Source organism: Peromyscus maniculatus, chromosome 1, assembly GCF_049852395.1.
Source record: "Peromyscus maniculatus bairdii isolate BWxNUB_F1_BW_parent chromosome 1, HU_Pman_BW_mat_3.1, whole genome shotgun sequence".
NCBI lineage: Eukaryota > Metazoa > Chordata > Mammalia > Rodentia > Cricetidae > Peromyscus > Peromyscus maniculatus.
This window is the reverse complement of record NC_134852.1, coordinates 110445556-110457651: the sequence shown is the minus strand read 5'-3', so window position 1 is coordinate 110457651 and position 12096 is coordinate 110445556. Positions and strand designations below refer to the sequence as shown.

Sequence of the window (12096 nt, the reverse complement as noted above, 5' to 3'; positions counted from 1 at the left end):
CTGAAGGTGGAGTCCCAGGACTAACCATACCCTCTGCTGAGCTGCAGCGTTATTTGAGCTCTGTCCTAGTTACTTTTGTTGTTGTGATAAAACTCCACAACCAAAAGCAACGTGCGGAGGAGAGGGTTTATTTGGCTTACGGTTTACAGTCCACCTTTGAGAGAAGCCAAGGCAGGGACTTGAGGAAGGGACGCAGAGGCAGGAACTGAAGCAGAGGTCATAAGGGAATGAGGATTACTGGCTCGCTTCTCCTGCCTCGCTGAGCCACTTTTACAGCCTAGGTCCACCTGCCCAGGAGTGGTATTCCTCACAGAGGGCTGGGCTCTCCCACTCCAATCAGCAATTAAGAAAATGCCCTACAGACACGCCTGCAAGCAGTCGAATGGAGGCAAGTCCGCAATTGAGATTCCCTCCTCACAGGTGTGCTGGGGTTTGTGTCAAGCTATAATGAGCTCCCATCCATACTGAGTCTTCCCTGCTGGAAAAATGTTTAGAGATGCGATGGGCAGAAACCCCGGATAGTGGAATGAGACTGTATGTGAAAAGCCAGAAAAGAATATCTAGCACCTAGCTTCCCCCACCTCTTACCGCCCAAATACTTGTACACTTCTTTTGGTCCCTAGATAAACAGAACTGGCAGATACTTAGAATGAAACTTCCAGGGGTTGGAGAGATGGCTCAGTGGTTGAGAACACTGGCTGCTCTTCCGTGGGATTAATTCCAAGCACCCACATGGCAGCTCACAATGGTCTGTAGCTCCATTTCCAGAGGATCTGGCACCTTCACAGACATATATGCAGGCAAAACACATTCAAAAAAGAAAGAAGGAAACTTCCCATAAGGGCATAGAGAGCCTGAATTGGCCTCTAAGTGCAGAGAGAGAAATAACTCAGACTATAATTTGAAGAAGAATGTTAGCTGTGGAAACTGTAGACTGCTTTGAGAAGCATCTCTCCCTAGCCACCAAAGGTCATGGGTGAGGAAACTGCAGTATAGTGAGAATTCAGACATGCAGTGTTTCTTGCCGGAGCAGGTGTGGGGAGGCTCCTTCACTGAGCCTCCATGGACTGGGGATGTGCTCTGCTCCTACGACTCCACAAGGTCTAACAAGCAGAGGCGTGTCTCCTATGGGACTGGCATTAGAATACTGGAGGTGATGGTAATGCTAGGTCAGCTAAAATAGTTAGCGGTTTCCATTGTTCCCTCAAGAGGTGTTTTCAAGTGGTTAGTTCTGCAAAGAGGGCAAGTGTGAGTCACAGCTACGTATCAGAAACACCGGGGATTTTCAGAGAATCTCAGAGTGGGTCCCAGAGAAAAGAATGAACTACTTGGCAGCCAAATATTGAAATTGTCTCTGAAATCAACACTTTTGGAATTCGTGGAACTGTAGCCCCCCAAGTTACATTCACTGTCTTGTAAAACTTAAGAATGTGGCAACTTAAAAACCCAACAAGAATCCTATCCATTTAGTCTCTAGAGTAAGAAAAAAATGACAACAGAGGAAACATATTTTGAGAATTAGTGTTCTGATTATTTAGCTGAGTGAATTTCCCTGCATTTTCCTCTCTACAGTTGTTGGTGCTTATGAGAAAAAGTCCAGTTTGTGCCATGAGGTGTAGATTTAGGGTTTTCCATCATTCTTTGGATCCTGGTGACATGCCATTTTAGTGATGGCTGCCTTGACATCCTTGTTCCTCAGGGTGTAGATGAGAGGGTTGAGAACAGGGGTCAGAATAGCATACACCACATTGCCCATGATGTGGAAGTCCAGGGGCAGGTCAGCCCTGTAGGCCACATAGGCTACAGCAATGGATGAGTAGTAGGTGCCCACCACCAGGAGGTGGGAGCTGCAGGTGGAGAAGGCTTTGGAACGCCCTTCCCTGGAGTTGATATGGAGCACTGAGGCCAGGATGTGGACATAGGAGAGAAGCACCAGGAGGAGAGGGAGAAAGGACACCACCATGGCAATGCAGAAGCCCATGAGGGTCTGGGGAGTGGTGTCTGAGCAGGAGGCCTGGACCACAGCCAGGTGGTCACAGAAGCAGTGGTAGATATAGGTGATGCTGTTAAATGCCATCTGGGAGGTCTGTACCACTGCTGGGATGGGCAGGAGGAGGGCGGTGATCCAGGCACTGGCTGCCAGTGCAGTGTTCATCTGTGGGGTCATGTGGACGGGGTAGTGCAGAGGGCGGCAGATAGCCACATAGCGGTCATAGGCCATGACCACCAGGATAAAGGCTTCTGAGCAGGAGAAGCTGTGGAAGAGGTACATCTGCAGGAAGCAGGCAGGGAAACTGAGGAATCTGTCCTCAAGCAGGAACAGCGACAGCATCTTAGGGACAGTGGTTGTGGTGAAAAGGATGTCCAGGGCTGAGAGGTTGACTAGGAAGAAGTACATGGGCTTGTGGAGGCTGGGCTCTGTCACCACGGCCACCAGGATCAGGGTGTTCCCACCATGATGAGCAGGTAGAAGAGGAGGAAGAGGAAGAAGACAGGGAGGAAGAGGGATTTTTGCAGAGAGGGGATGCCTGTAAGGTAGAAGATGGTCTGAGAGTCCCCTGACCCATTACAGGCTACGTTCTCCATGGCGAGTTAAAGCTGGATGCTCAGGAGGTTCCCACGCCCATCTGTAAACAGAAGAACCCAAGGTTCTGGGATGAGAATTACATAATGGTCATTGTCTAATCCAGATAACCAATTCATTTACTGTCAATTCTAGAGGAAGTACAGCAGGTTCTGTCTTGTACCAGAGTCTTCAACCTAGACCAGGTCTCCCTCTTCCTTAAATCAAGGGTGGTTGAAGCATTTGCAGTATAAACATCATAGAAAAACCACAGTGCACCACAGAAGGACCCTGGGATATAAAACACTAAGTGTCATGTACAGGGTAGACGCAGATTTGTTGATTCGGATAGAGGTTTAAGCCTCGAAGGAGTGAAAGTCTCATGGTAAAGAAAGGCATGAAGCAAACAATGACAGGATTACATAACTATAGTTGTGTTAAGTGCTTTGTATGAACGTGGCTTCTCTTTTCCATGTCCAATATCATCTTTTTGGGAATCTCTTCAGTCAATTAACTCATTTACTTTTTTTTTCAAGATTTGTCTCAAGGTTTTGGTTTTGGTCCTTGGTACCTCTGTGGGCCTGCAGTGTGTGTGGGGGTGTCTCAAGCTTTCTGGAAACACACTGCCTTCCCACTGTAACTGTTACCCCACTACTGCCTCCCTGCTTGTTTGCTTGGCCCTGCTATCTCCTTCTAAGTTGAGACATTTGTCCCCTTTCTGTGTGTGAGGGGTCTCTGTCATTTTAAGGAAAAGGGGGTCACCCTGAGAATGCTTTAAGTGCTCTGTCAAGTCAGGGATCCTGAGGATGATTTCTCGTCAATTCTGCTACAAGACAGAATCCACGACAGTCTCTGCAGGCCCATTGACTGCCTCTCCCTAGTGAATGCAGCAGCCCAGGAGGTGCCCTAATTGATCCCTGGATGGCCATCACCCAGAAGGCCTCTTTGATCTCTGCTCAGAAGGTGTCATGATGTCCTGGGATGGGTGGGGAGTGATTTGTACAGAACTTGAGCTATGCTTGCAGTATTGGTTCCCACAGAAAGAACTCTCAGAAGAATCAAAATGGAACGCTCAACCCACAGATGTAGGAACTAAAGCTACAGGACACTAGTGATTTATTCCCAGCCTTAGGCTTGTCCCTTGGACGTTGGAGGCAAGTGTCTGCGGACATTGGTAATACTGTATCTTTAATCTCAATGACCCCATGACTTCTGTTTTCCCATTTTCTAACAAAGCATTTCTCATGACAAACCATTATGTAATAGTGAGTTCTTTTGCAGCCACCCAGCTCTCCCAAGACCAGAGACTTTGCACAGGAGGATGGGGCTTTCCCAGGAGCCACACCAGCTGACTGAAATGACAGGAAGGCTGTGCTGGGTCTCTCTAATTCCTGGGGCATGGCTCTTTCTCCTTTCCATCTTTCCTGAGGAATCCAGATATCAAGTATCCAAGCCAAAAATATTTGGGCAGAGGTTTCTATTTCCTGTGCTTTTTCAGTTGATAACAATCTGAAAAGACTAAATTTCAAATATTTCTCTGAGGCTCTATATGGTAGAACTTAAATTGGTGTCTGGCGATCAAATCTTTCCTTGACAATATGTCCTTGACTAGACAAAAAGAGTGAGCCAACTTTGTTCCAAACTGAGGCTCCTTGAAGCAGACCCCCACATGCCCATAGATGGAGCAGTTGGGTCATTTCACACCCTCAGGGACACCAACTGCCCTACCTGGACATTGCTGCACTCAGTCAGTCATGGGCTGTCTGTCCTTCCAGGATCAGACTGAGCTGGGGGGAGGGGGATGTAGGAGGAACTAAAGCCAAGAGGATACAGCCAGAGGGGTCCCAGCTTCCCCTGCAGCTCCCTGCTCTGCCCACTGCAGCTCCCTGCTCTGCCACTCTGCTGACAGAGATGTGATGCTGAGCTCCTGGTGCAGAGATCGCCTGTAGATTTTGACTGCTATGTGGTGCTGGGTTGTCTAATAGGCAGTCCAGGCTTGGGCCACCATCAAAGCAGGGCACCAAAGCTCCTCAGTTTCTTAAAGAGTGTGATATCTGGCACCAACCAGTTCATCATAGGAAATGCCAACATCTCCTTAGGCCTTACTCCACCTTCTAAGTTGGGATTGTTTTATCCTGAATTATAGACTGTGTCTAAGTAATGCAGTCCCGTGCTGAGGACCGAAAGGCCCAGCCCCAGGGGATCTTCTAGCACCAGTTCTGCTGTTGGGAGGGAGAGGACAGATGCATGAGTCACCTGAATGTCCAACCTGCCCTTGATGTTCCTCATCCCCCATCACAGAGCCCTCCCTGCTGGTTAGGCTTCTTAAAAGTGAGAAAACTGGGCTAACCCGACGGAGTAAGGCAGTGGTTCTCAACCTTCCTAACCCCCAGGACCCCTTAATACAGTTTTTCATGGTGTGTGCCCCCCAACCATGAAATTATTTGGGTTGCTACTTCATAACTGTAATTTTTTGCTACTGTTACAAATTATAATGTAGATATCTGATATACACGATATCTGATATGTGACCCACAGGTCGAGAACCGCTGCTGTAGAGGGTGAAAGCTCTTGCCACACAAGCCTGGGAACCTGAATTTGATCCCCAGAATCCACAGTGGAAGCAAAGAACTATGTCTCAAAAGTTGTCCTCTCATGTTTACACTTGTGCTGGGCACAGGTGCACATGAATCATAAGTTCAGCTCTCACCTCTCTCTCTCTCTCTCTCTCTCTCTCTCTCTCTCTCTCTCTCTCTCACACACACACACACACACACACACACACACACACACATCAAATAAAAATAGGAGCATAGAAACAAAAGAGGAAATGAAATAATTAAAGTTAAGAGAAGGACAGGCTCTCGTCCAAGGCCACAGGGTGCGGAGTGAGAGGAGAGGGTGCTCCTGGAGCCAGCCTACCTGAAAGGTCTAAACCCTACCTGTCAATCAAGAACTCGGCTGCTGAACCAGCCTTTACACTTTCTTGCTGTGACCTTCATCGTTGTTTATTTCATCTGTACAGCGAAGGCTTTGATGCGTAGATCGCTGAAGGATTTACAGTTCAATGAACTACCTTCTGAGTGTCCCCATTGTGTTTGGCAGAGTGGGGGGATGAAAAGACATATGTCACGTGATCCATGCTCTAAGGGAGACAGAGACTCTTCACAACAAAGCCAGACTCTGTGTCTTCGCTGTGCCACCCCCACGGTGGCAGACAAGTATGTGGTCTTGGGAGTTAGGACAAGATACAAATGCCTGTTCACGACTAGCTCTGTGACCTTCAGTGAGTCTCTTCTCTGGAGCCCCATTTCCCCATCTGTGACCTTGTAAGCTTTCCTTTATGTAGACGGTGCTTACCCAGTGCTCACAAAGGCTGGACCTCATAAGAACCCAGTTTGCTGGTGTTTCCAATGGCTCCTGCTTTCTTCCACCTTGTCTTTCTGTGGGAAGACCCAGGCCCAGATGGTCTGAATTCCACTCCTGACACACCTCCTTGCCCTCACGGAGTAGTTGTATCTAACCCAAGGTCTAAGAGCTACTGTGTGCCCAGTCATTCTAGAGCCCGAGGCCCTGCCTCTGTTTACATCCAACAGGTCTATAACCCGAGAGCCCCGGCCTTCTCTTCACCTTAGCCATCTCTGCCTCTGTCTGGCTCCTCCACCCCAGCAACACTCACCTGTTGGGGCTGCTTCACACTGGTGTCTTCAGTGGTTCTCCACACCAGGCTTTGGTGGAGACAGCAGGCTGGGCCGAGCTGTGGCCCATTAAACCCTCAGCCCTCTCCTTCCAAACAGGTATCTTGGGTACTCTTCTTTAAGACGCGTCTCCCCTAGTTCCACCCAGCATCCTCAGGGATCACTTCCTGGTGTCTCCTGCAGCATGTATATGATGGAGGTAGGATTTATCCCTAGACTTTGTTGCTAATGAGAAGATCATCATTAACAGCACCCAAGGGACCAGAATTTTACATTAATGGTGTAATGTTTGTTCTTGTTATCCCATCTCATCTTCACAACAGAGGAGACAGGAAGGAATAGTAGGGGACAATAGGAAGTCCAGAAGAAGGACTAGCTTACCTGTGTTAACAGAGTGGCTGGAGGCAGTTAGTTTCCTGACTCAGATCTATATTCTGCCAAGGGCCTAGACCACGATAGCAGAATTGCATACTGCTAGAGGAAGGCCTGGGGTGTTAAATATTAAAGAACCTCCTGTCTTGGTTTGCTGGCTTTCCGCTAACTTTCACTGTTGCTCACAGGAATACTGCTATGCCTTCCTGAGATGGCCCTGGTACCAGGAATAGTTCTTGCTCTCACCACATAGTCACAACTGCATTTCCTGTTCATGATCAAATACATTAGCAGTACCCTTCTTTGCTTACTGAATCAGTGGCATAAGGATCCCCAAAATTTCAGGTGGCAATCTCAGCTTCCAGGCCAGTGAATCATCCAAGTCTGGGTAGAAGTAGTCTATTCTAAAGAATGAAAAAGATCAGCCAGCAGAACCCAAAGTTGAGGAGAAGGAATCAAATGTTTTGGAACCAGGTTCTCAGGGTTAGTGAGAAGAGATGCCCCTACTTCCTTCCTTCCAGGCCTTTGTGCTCTGTCTATATATTCTGGTCATATACTCTGGCCATGCAGACTGCCTGACATAGTGGCTGCTGGTTAAGGGTGCATATTTGAACTTGTCAGGTAGCACGCTGTTGTTATTTAGTCTATACCTAAACCAAACCTTCAGTTTTTCCTTCATTCACCCAGACTACCCACTTCTGAGTGATGGCAAACATTCTAAGATCTGTGATTACTATGGGTGCAAGACCATTTTATTTCTTTGCCCATTGAGTTCCTATGTCAAAAGCAAAGAAGAATTTCAAATGGCTGAAAGACATTTAAGGAATTGCTCGGCATCCTTAATTATCAGGGAGATGCAAATCAAAACAACTCTGAGATACCATCTTATACCTGTCAGAATGGCTAAGATCAAAAGCACTGCAGGCAGCTTATGTTGGAGAGGATGTGGAACAAGGGGAACACTCCTCCACTGTTGATGGGAGTGCAAACTGGTACAGCCACTTTGGAAATCAGTATGGTGGTTTTTCAGAAAATTGGGAATTAATCTACCTCAAGACCAAGCTATACCACTCTTGGGCATATACCCAAGGAATACTCAATCATATCACAAGGGCACATGCTCAACTATGTTCATAGCAGCATTATTCATAATACCCAGAACCTGGAAACAACCTAGATGCCCCTCAACTGAAGAATGGATTAAGAAAATATGGTACATATGCACAATGGAGTACTACTCAGCAGAGAAAAACAATGACATCATGAAATTTGCAGGCAAATGGATGGAACTAGAAAATATCATCCTAAGTGACGTAACCTAGACTCAGAAAGACAAACATGGTATGTACCCACTCATAAGTGGATACTAGATATAAAGCAAAGGGTAATCAGGAAACAACCCACAACCAGAGAAGCTAACTAACAGGGAAGACCCAAAAGGGACCCATGGATCATCCTGGGAAGGGGAAATAGATGATATCTCCATGAGTAAACTGGGGATGAGGGGTGGGCAATGGAGGGGAGGGGGGAGGGGGAGGGAATGAGAACATAAGGGAATGGGATGGTTGAGCTGGAACAGGGAGGGAGGGAGGGGGGATGCAATGAAAGAGTGTATCAGGAAGCTTAAAAGTTCTTATTAATAAAATCAAACCCGAGGCCAGTTATTGAGGTCCATGCTGGTAGATCAGAGAGAGAGTACAAGCCACAACTATCTCACCTTGCCGGATCCTCAGCTGGTCTTGTCTCCTCAGACTGGAGGCCTCTGAGTCCTCATCCAGAATGTATCTCAGCTGAACTGTGTTGCTCCATAGCCTGAAAGCTTAACCAGCCAAATGCCTCTAGTTTCTGGTCCTCACGCCTTATATATCTTTCTACTTTCTACCACCACTCCCTGGGATTAAAGCCTGGCTTTCTGTGCTTGGCTGTTTCCAATGTGGCCTTGAACTCACAGAGATCCAGAGGGATTTCTATCTCTGGAATGCTAGGATTAAAGGTGTGAGTGCCACCATTTTCTAGCCTTTGTATCTAGTGGCTGTCTGTTCTCTGACCCCAGATAAATTTATTAAGGTACACAATATTTTGGGGAACACAATACCACCACAAAAGAGTTATCATGGGGATGGAGAGAAACCCAGTGCTAGGGAAGTTGCCAGGAATCCCCAAGAATGACCCCAGCCTGGGCTACTAGCAATAGTGGAGAGGGTGCCTGAACTGAACTTTTCTCCAATGACTGATGGAAGCAGATCCAGAGATCCACAGCCAATCACTAGACAGAGCTCCAGGAGTCCAGTCAAAGTGAGAGAAGAGGGATTCTATGAGCAAGTGCATCAGGATCATGATGGGGAAACCTGCAGGGAGACCAAACCAAACTAGAGGGAACTCCTGAAAGTTGGACCAATGGCTGCGGAGCCTGCATGGGACTGGGCTAGGCCCTTTGCATGGCCAGACAGCTATGTAGCTTTATCTGCTTGGGAAGGCCCCTGGCGGTAGGATCAGAATCCATCTCTGGTGCATGAGCAGGCTTTGTGGAGCCCACTACCTATGATGGGACACCTTGTGCAGCCTTGAGGTGGGGGAGAAGGGCTTGGACTTGCCTCTATTGAATGTGCCTCCCCATGGGAGGCTTTGCCTTCTTGTGGGTGGGAGTGGGAGGCTGGGGAGTGGGTGGGAGGAAGGAAGAGGGGGATCTTTGATTGGTGTGTAAAATGAATGAAAAAAATTTCTTAATAATAATAATAAAAATAAAGCAAGACCTTTTGGGATATTATTATGATGAACAAGGTGTTGTGACTTGAATCTAAAATGTCTCCTGAGGAGTTACATGTTGAAGGCATGGCTCCAGCAGATAGCTCTGGAGTCAATTGGACTGTGAGGGCTCTCATTTCATTAGAGGATTAATCACTGATAGGGTCACAATTTGGTGGCCTTGATGGGAGGTTATGGAAACTGGGAGGCAGTACCTAGCTACAGGAAGAAAGTCACTGATACAAAACTCAAGTTCAAATGGATCAAAGACCTGAACATAAATCCAATTACACTAAACTTAATAGAAAAGAAAGCAGGAAGCACTCTTGAACGCATTGGCACTGGAGACCATTTCCTAAATAAAACACCAACAGCACAGACCCTGAGCACAACAATTAATAAATGGGACCTCTCAAAACTGAGAAGCTTTTGCAGGGCAAAAGACACAGTCAATAAGACAAAAAGACAGCCAACAGAATGGGAAAAGATCTTCACCAACCCCACATCTGACAGAGGATTATCTCCACAGTATATAAAGAACTCAAGAAACTAGACATCAAAATACTTAACAGTCCAATTAAAAAATGGGCTAAAGAGCTAAACAGAGAATTCACAAAACAAGAACTACAAATGGCTGAAAGACATTTAAAGAAATGCTCAACATCCTTAATCATCAGAGAAATGCAAATCAAAACTACTCTGAGATACCACCTTACACCTGTCAGAATGTCTACGATCAAGAACACCAATGACAGTCAATGTTGGAGAGGATGTGGAGCAAAGGGAACACTCCTCCACTGTTGGTGGAAATGTAAACTTATACAACCACTGTGGAAGTCAGTATGGCGGTTTCTCAGAAAATTAGGAATGGAACTACCCCAAGACCCAGCCATCCCACTCTTGGGCATATACCCAAGGAATGCTGATTCATACCATAAAGATACATGCTCAGCTATGTTCATAGCAGCACTATTTGTAATAACCAGAACCTGGAAACAACCTAGATGCCCGTCAAGGGAAGAATGAATGAAAAAAATGTGGTACATATACACAATGGAGTACTACTCAGCAGAGAAAAACAATGAAAGCATGAAATTTGCAGGCAAATGGATGGAACTAGAAAAAATAATCCTGAGTGAGGTAACCCAAACCCAGAAAGACAGTCATGGTATGTACTCACTCATAAGTGGATTCTAGATATAAAATAAAGAACAATCAGACCACAACCCATAGAACCATGAAGGCTCTATATAGCATGGAGGTCCCTAGGACGACTGTGGCTTATAATAAATTTCAATTTTACTCAATTATTGAAAAAAAAATAGCCAAATGAATGGAAACACATGAACTATGAACCAAAGGCTGAGGGGCCCCCAGCTGGATCAGGCCCTCTGAATAGGTGAGACAGTTGATTGGCTTGATCAGTTTGGGAGGCAACTAGGCAGTGTGACCAAGTCCTATGCTCATTGCATGAGTTGGCTGTTTGAAACCTGGAGCTTATGCAGGGACACTTGGCTCAGCCTGGGAGGAAGGGACTGGACCTGCCTGGACTGAGTCTACCAGGTTGATCTCAGTCCTCGGGGGAGGATTTACCCTGGAGGAGGTGGGAATGGGGGGTAGGCTGGGGGTAAGGGGAGGGGGTGGGAGGGCGGAGAATAGGGGAACCCGTGGCTGATATGTAGAACTGAATGGTTTTGTAAAATAAAATAAATAAAATTTAAAAATAATAATAATAAAAAAAAGAAAGTCACTGATAGCATGCCCTTGAAGGACCTTTCTTGATCCTACTTCCCTCTCCCCCTGCTTCCTGGGCTGCCATGACGTGAACAGTTATCACATGTCCCTCCTCTGGTGTTGTGTCTTAGTGAAAGCCCAGAGAGGTGGGGCCACCTAATGCCGGGCTGGAATCCCAGCACTGTGGGCCACAACCAACCTTTCCTCCTTACCCCATGCAGTGCCGGTGATTTTGCCAGGGTGATGAACAGTGACTAACGTTGTATTATTTGATCTTTCTTTACTGCGATAAAATAACATGACCCAAACAACAGAAGGGTCTATTCTGACTTACAGCTCCAGAGAGCTAGGTGTGTATAACAGCAGGGAAGACGTGGCAACAGGAACAGGAAGCCAAGAGCACTTCTCAACCCCACATGGGCAACAAAGAAAGCAAGCAGGAAGTGGGGTGAGGCTAAAGCCCTCACACCCCCAGGTGACACTTCCTCCACCAAGGTTCCTTATCCTAAAAGTTGCATAACCTCCCCAAACAGCATCACCAACAGGAGACCAAGTGTTTAAATAGATGATCCTATGAAGGACACTTCTAACTCAAACCACACATATAATGCATTTATTAAATGCATAGACAGTGACAGTGGCAAATGCCTTGTGAGTAAGAGGAGCAGCTTCATATTCAGAATAGATTTCTATTCTGCTAAAGACAAAACATTGTCCCTGCCCTCCCTCCCTCCTTCCTCTCCCTTATGGCAGGTGAGGAAGCTGACCTTCCCCATTACCAGCTGCAGCACTTAGGAAAGCAGGCCCTGCACCTCACCTTACCTGGGCAGCACAGTAGAGCTGGCCCTGTTGATGAGTATGGCTGGGGTGGGGGTGGGGAAGATAGGTGAGCAAGGAGCTGACTAACTCTGCTACCACCCAGGCTCTATGAGTTAGCCCACCCCCAAATCCACCACATCTATAATCTGACTGAGCAAGTGAAGG

At 46.9% G+C, this 12096-nt stretch overlaps 1 protein-coding gene across 1 annotated transcript; it reads right to left on the bottom strand.

Annotated features, from left to right (window-relative positions):
• Window positions 1–1593: 1593 nt before the first annotated feature.
• On the bottom strand, window positions 1594–2586 carry LOC102927331 (olfactory receptor 2AT4-like). The gene is given in 2 exon segments (XM_016000674.2): window positions 1594–2454; window positions 2457–2586. Coding segments are annotated over 2 exon segments (963 nt in total). The 3' UTR covers window positions 1594–1621.
• Window positions 2587–12096: the final 9510 nt, after the last annotated feature.